Below are 6,174 nucleotides of genomic sequence, written 5' to 3'. Positions count from 1 at the left end.
TGGTGGAATATGAGGAGAGGGTGGTGACTCCAGCCCAAGCATGGCTGGAGAGAAAATGATGTTTACAGAAGTGTTATCATACAGATAACCTCTTCCCAAACAGAAGGACAAGAAAATGGGGAAATGGGATGTAAAACTATACTGTATAATCCTGATTGTTTACACAGCATTTAGTATTGGTAAGTCCACAATAGCTTGGTTCAAAATCCTCAGAACTCAGAGGAAAGGCTTGGGTGAGCCACAGGACAACCTCTGAAATAAAAGCCAAGCAGAAATCACCACATCTCAAGTGAACTCAGATTTATGAGTGTACTGGCTAAGAAAACCAGGAGGGGAGAAGGCAGAGGCAGTGTAATTGCTTTAACCTTAGCCAGGCAGTGATTGAAAGGAGCCTGTCTGATGCTGTGCCCACTGGATATTCTGGCTCTGCCTTTCATTCTGTAAGGATCTAACAGGGTCATCTTGATTTGCACCTCAGGACCAGTGGAAATTGTACTCATTTATAGTTGAATTTCACCACTCACACAGGAGAGATGCTGAAAGTTTTACTGGAAGTTAATAAAAAACTGCTGTAAAGCTCTGAGGCAAAATTAAAGAAAGTTTCATACGAGCAGGCTGCTGTTGCAGTCACCAAGTGGGCAATTCAGACTTTTATCTCTACAAAATCCCTTTCTTTGGGCAAGGCCCCAGGGCATTCTGGAAAGAATATTTATTCCATAGGCATTTTTCACTCTAACCCAGGCTGTGGGAGACAGAGCATACCATCACTTCTGGAAAAGGTGGTGGGATATGAGGAGAGGGTGGTGACTCCAGCCCAAGCATGGCCGGAGAGGAGCTGGTATTTACAGCACAGTGGTTAGTTCTACCATTGCTCAGGGCAAACCTAGGCCACTAAACAATTAGTGTCTCTTAGCTATAGAGGGGAGGGTTTGCAGGCAATGACAGAAAGGTCAAGAACCATCATCACATGAACTTTTAAGGAAGGAAAATCTCCTAAACCCACATCTCAGGACGTTCTATTCACACTGCACACACACAGAGATCATGCTGTTGGAAGCTGCTGCCGACAGAGAAAAAAGTCTGATTTCCTCCACACACACTTCTTTTCCCCATGGAGGAGTAATAATCTGCCCGTCACCCCCTTGGAGGGGAGATCAACTCCCTGTTTGGGCCAGTTCACAGCTGTTGCATGCCTGCAGATGTGAGGCAGAGCAGTTAGAAAGGGTAAGGTCCTTTCACTGCATCAAGCTCTACCTAACAGTGATGGAGAGTGGAGGTGGGGCAAGAAATGAGAGGGAAGGAGTGATGCCAACAGGGGAGGAGATGACTTGAGGCATTTCTCTCTCTCGGGAGGAGCTGCTGCACTCAGAGGACTCCCCTTCTGGAGCGTCACCCGTGGGGCCAGTTGTAACCAGTTCCCTTATTGAAGCCTGGGGGCAGAGTGCGGTACTGCGGCTCCTTCGGGGATCTGGCAGGAGGCAGCTGAGCTCCCTCCGGGCAGAAAGTGGGGATATAAGGAGAGGTGTCCATGGGCAAAGCAGCCACACGGGCCCGATCTGGGATAGGATAGGATAGGATAGGATAGGATAGGATAGGATAGGATAGGATAGGATAGGATAGGATAGGATAGGATAGGATAGGATAGGATAGGATAGGATGCAATTCCCGGCTCTCTGCTGTGGGGTCTCGCTGCTGCTCCTCCTGCCCTGGGCAGGTTCGCAGCCGGTCGGCGGCCAGCACACTGCCGAGCTGCGGTCCCTGCAGGTACCGGGGCCAGGGCAGGGCGGGCCGGGGCTCCCGGGGCGAAGCAGGCAGGAGCGGGGCTCGCTGTGCCCCCGCCGTGTCCGTCGTTCCCCCTCCTCCTCTCTCCTCTCCTTTCCAGGACCTCCTGGAGCTGCTGCAGCGCCTCCGGGAGGAGGAAGGGGAACTGGGCCTGGAAGAGGAGCCGGTGGCCGGGGCTGAGGACAGCAGCTCCGAGTGGGAGCTGCCGGAGCTGGAGAGCGGCTCGCTGAGTACCCCGCTGCCGGCGCCCAGCCCTTCCCAGCCGGCGGAGGGGCAGAGCCTGTGGAGGGGCCTCCTATTCTCCTCCTACAGACGGAGGCACTTCTCTGGCTGCTTTGGGACCAGGATGGAAAGGATCGGCGCGCAGACAGGGCTGGGATGCAACCAGTACAAAGCCCGTAGGTCCCGGCGAGAGTCCGCGGCTCCCCGCGGCGCAGAGGAGCGGGGGGAGGCCGGGCCGGGCTGCCGCTGTCCTCGGCTGAAAGCCCCGGAGCGGCCGTCCCAGCAGCTCCCCACTCTTCTCTCTCCCAGGTTTCTGGAAGAGAAGACGAAGCTGAAGCCAGGACGGGCTCCCAAACGCTTCCCGAGGTTCCAGACGGGTGTGCAGCAGCCAGGCTCCCCCGGGACCTCCGCGGGGGATGGAGAATAAACTTTTTTACAAAGCTTGCATTGCCTTTTCTGAGAGGTTTTTCGGTCACACGGCGCACGGTCAGAAGATACAGGAATCCCTCCCCGAATGTTCCTCTCCCTCTGCCTTAAGCGCTCAGTCCTGTCCTGGCCAGAACGTTCCATCTCGTCTAGACAAACCCTTTTGGAGGGTGGCAGCAGCAGGAAAGATGGTGGCTGCATCCCTCTAGGACGACAGTGCAGTAACCCTCCACGCTGCCCATCAGACAGCGATTCCAGCTGTGGGACCACGGCAGTGACCTGGGATGCCTTTCCCCCTGGCTTCACCACAGCTGGCTGTGAATGGTCCCGGGGGCGGGCTTGGGGTTAACTCCAGGTAGTGTCCTGCAGCACGCCTGTCCCAGGGCACGAAGCGCGGGTGTCAGTGCCAAGCCTGGCACGGCACACGCCATGGGGTGCCGCTAAGGACAGAGGGGCTGCATGGCTTTAAAAATACATTTGGCAGGAGCCGAAGGGCTACTGCTGCGGGTAAAGGGATGAGGGTGTTCAGGACCCGGGACAGACGCCAGGCCCCGCCACGCCGAGCGCGGCCCCGCCGTGCTCCTGCCGCCTGCGCGGGGTCCCTTCCCGTGGCTCGGTCTCCCCCTGCCCGGGGCCGGGGCACAGCACAGCTCGCTGTGGTGATGCCACTCGGTTTCAGTGAGACCCTGTGTCCAGTTCTGGGCTCCGCAGCTCACGGACACGGAACTGCTTGAGGAGGTCCAGCAACGGGCTCTGAAGATGATTAGGGGACCTGAACATCTCTCTTATGAAGAAAGGCTGGAAGACTTGGGGCTTTTTAGCCTAGAGAACACTGCGGCAGGATCTTATCAACACTGATCAATACTTTACGGGTGGGTGTCAGGAGCACAGTGCCAGTGTTTTTCTAGTGGTGCTCAGTGACAGGGTAAGAGGCAATGGGCACAAATTTGAATATAGGAAGTTTCCTACTTTGAGTGTGGTGGAGGAGCACTGGAACAGACTGCCCAGAGACACAGCAGAGCCTCCATCTCTGGTGTCATTCCAACCCACCTGGACACCACCCTGTGCAACTTGCTCTAGGTGACCCTGCTCTGGCAAGAGAGGGGTTGGATTGGATGATCTACAGAGGCCCCTTCCAACCCCTAGCATCCTGTGATGCTGTGAGAACCCACTCTCTCCTCTGCACGGGTTCTGTGCAAAGCCCCTTCTGACCAGGCTCTGAAGCCTCCCCATATCCTATTCCCTTCCTTACAGGGATTCACACATGGAGCTGCCAGCAGCACCCTTGGTGTTCCCCCCTCTTTGCTCTGAGTGCTGCTTTCTCATGTCCCCACATCTCCTATCCCATACCCTGGGATGGTGGAGTAATGTGCCAACTTCCCAGCCCTAAAACCATCCACTGTATGCTTTTTCTAAGAACTTCCTGCCCTGTTAAGACTCCCAACAGGGGCTTTACCAGGCAAGGGGCCACCTGAGTATAGGCAATGGCTGGCTCTTGACTATCCCTTGCTGGGATATAAAGCCTGAAGTTCATATTAATGTTGCCAGGGTGATGATACTGAGATACCACAAGCACACAAACAAATTAGTTTTATAGCTTCAACAATGATGAGCTGAGTTCTGACATTTTACACTCCATTTGCTTTGGCAGGACTGCAAGGTGGATAATAGAGGGCAGGATTTGGCTCTGAAAATACAATAGCTTCTGTAAGAGTCAGCCACTTTATCCCATCTACATAATTCCACATAGAGCACATGCAACAGCACACAGAAATCAGTCTTAGACAAGTGTTGTCAAGGTTGAAGTTGGGCCCCTACATCTCATTTATCGGCTGTGGAATATGGAATGCAGTAAAGGAACAAGCCAGTAAAAAAAAAACACAAAAGAAAATAATATCTCTGGGTCCAGGATATTAAACACAACATGCAGTATTAGATTGTTTCACACTTCTGACTGCTACTGTGTTCCTTGGTTTCTTGCTGCTGGGTTTGTGCCCCAGGGGTTGGTTTACAGACATGCTGAGCTCTTGGGTAAAGGTCAGAGGCAGCTACAGAATGTTTTAGCACAGAGACAGCACTGGAGAATACTTAGTGAGGGGGAAGGGGGGGCAGATAAATGGGAATAAAACAATATGACAATGACAGATTCTAGTTATCTTAAACTGGATGCTCAATCTGAATAAATAATTCAGGTTTATCGTCTCAAACTTCTGAGTTTACAAAATGAAGTTACAGCCTGCCACAAAACACACAGGAGAAGCAGTAAGAGAATCCTTGTAACTAATTAGCGATTTAATCAGACACTGCAGCATAGAGTGGTAATTAAAGCAAAAAAAAAAGAAGGAAAAAAAAAGGGATTTTAATGTTGTAAACAGCACAGAGCCAGAATGTGTTGGGACACACAATAACACAAAACCCCAAGCACTGCTTCCATGTACTGAAAGAAGGGAAAGCACTGGGGGGCAACGGGGTGTGCTCCTGGAACGAAGGGCTGCAGCAGAACAGATACCGAGTTGGGCTGACTTGGGGCTATATTAGGAAAAAGTAGCATTTGAACTTGACTTGACAACCTTGAGCACGTCCTTTCTAGTGTAATTTTGGTAGCTGATCATGTGAATGCTGTGTGCACATGTTTGTACACAAACATCATGTTAAGACATCTGAAATATTTTATCGTTCCACTACTATTCAGAAAGTGTACTCAGGAGAGCCTTTTGAGATCTATATTTGCATTAAAAACCCCCAACAAAGGATTACAAGACTGATGTATTTGAATTGTTCACATGTTAATTGCTGTTTCAATTCAGGAGAACTAGAAATGTTAGGAAAAGGCAGGAAGAGCAAATATCTCCTGTGAAGAAGATAAAGTTTTTAGGTGCACTATACACACAGACAAGAGAAAACATATGCAAGTTTTTTATTTCTCACTCAAACACAGGCAGTTTTCAGCTAATTCTGAAAGCTTCAGGTGTCAGTAAAACAAACAAATACTTTTTGGTTTTAATATATTAAACCAAACATTTCATTTCACCCCCTCCCAAAACACATATACCAAACTCACTCATTCTTCCTTGGGGCCAGATGCTGATACCTGTGCTAAACACCACTAAAAGTCATCTATCTAAAGACAAGCAAGTTGCTTTTTCTTGTATGATGGTACAAGAAGATTACTCTTGAACCTGACCATCTCTTCTTTAAATGTGATTGCTATAGGGTCCGTTCTTACCATCTCTGCTCAAAGAAATCCCACTGATTTAAATGTTCAGCCTTTAATCAAGACTAAGAGGTTTTCAGTGGCGCCGAAGTCAGTCGCGATGGGGAGCTGGAGGCACTCGGTGCCCTGCAGAGCCAGTCTAGAAGTTATCATCTGTCTTGGGGTGCGGATCAGGGCACCTAGGTTCTTTGCAACACAAAGTCTCAACAGCAATGGGAAAAGAGAAGTGGCCCAAAACTGGGGGTTTCGACACACTCCACGGCACGCAGCGGCTCTGCATTTTCCATATATAGACGGCAAGTCTGCATGATACCGTAGGTGTCCTAAAAGGAGATTTATCTTCAACCTTCACTCTCCACCAAATACTCATCTGAAAAGCCTCGTTTATCCCCCAAAAAGTAATTTCCCTATGGAAAGCTTTGAGCCAAGCAGGGTTTAGAGCAGTTGCAGGGTTGTTTCTCATCCCTGTAAATCTGACCATAGGGGTCTCTTGAAAGAAAATCGCTAAGAATTTCCAACTGGACTATGTA

General features: G+C 50.3%; 1 protein-coding gene across 1 annotated transcript; it reads left to right on the top strand.

Annotated features, from left to right (window-relative positions):
- The first annotated feature begins 1,394 nt into the window (after positions 1-1,394).
- LOC137451014 (natriuretic peptides B-like) lies at positions 1,395-2,449 on the top strand. Its single transcript, XM_068158077.1, has 3 exons — positions 1,395-1,764; positions 1,883-2,180; positions 2,314-2,449. Exons 1-3 carry the CDS (start codon positions 1,657-1,659, stop codon positions 2,337-2,339), a joined length of 432 nt encoding a protein of 143 aa, XP_068014178.1. The 5' UTR covers positions 1,395-1,656; the 3' UTR covers positions 2,340-2,449.
- Positions 2,450-6,174: the final 3,725 nt, after the last annotated feature.

The sequence above is a fragment of the Melanerpes formicivorus genome, unplaced genomic scaffold (assembly GCF_026170545.1).
Source record: "Melanerpes formicivorus ecotype bairdi unplaced genomic scaffold, bMelFor1.0.p_v2 SCAF_39, whole genome shotgun sequence".
NCBI lineage: Eukaryota > Metazoa > Chordata > Aves > Piciformes > Picidae > Melanerpes > Melanerpes formicivorus.
This window is presented reverse-complemented; position numbering and strand designations above follow the sequence as displayed.

Bases quoted from the DNA above. Each gene is read 5' to 3' on its own strand.
- LOC137451014 (XM_068158077.1), top strand. From the start codon at position 1,657: ATGCAATTCCCGGCTCTCTGCTGTGGGGTCTCGCTGCTGCTCCTCCTG. The intron at 1,765-1,882 runs GTACCGGGGCCA...TCTCCTTTCCAG, and splicing joins CCGAGCTGCGGTCCCTGCAG to GACCTCCTGGAGCTGCTGCA. The intron at 2,181-2,313 runs GTAGGTCCCGGC...TCTCTCTCCCAG, and splicing joins ATGCAACCAGTACAAAGCCC to GTTTCTGGAAGAGAAGACGA.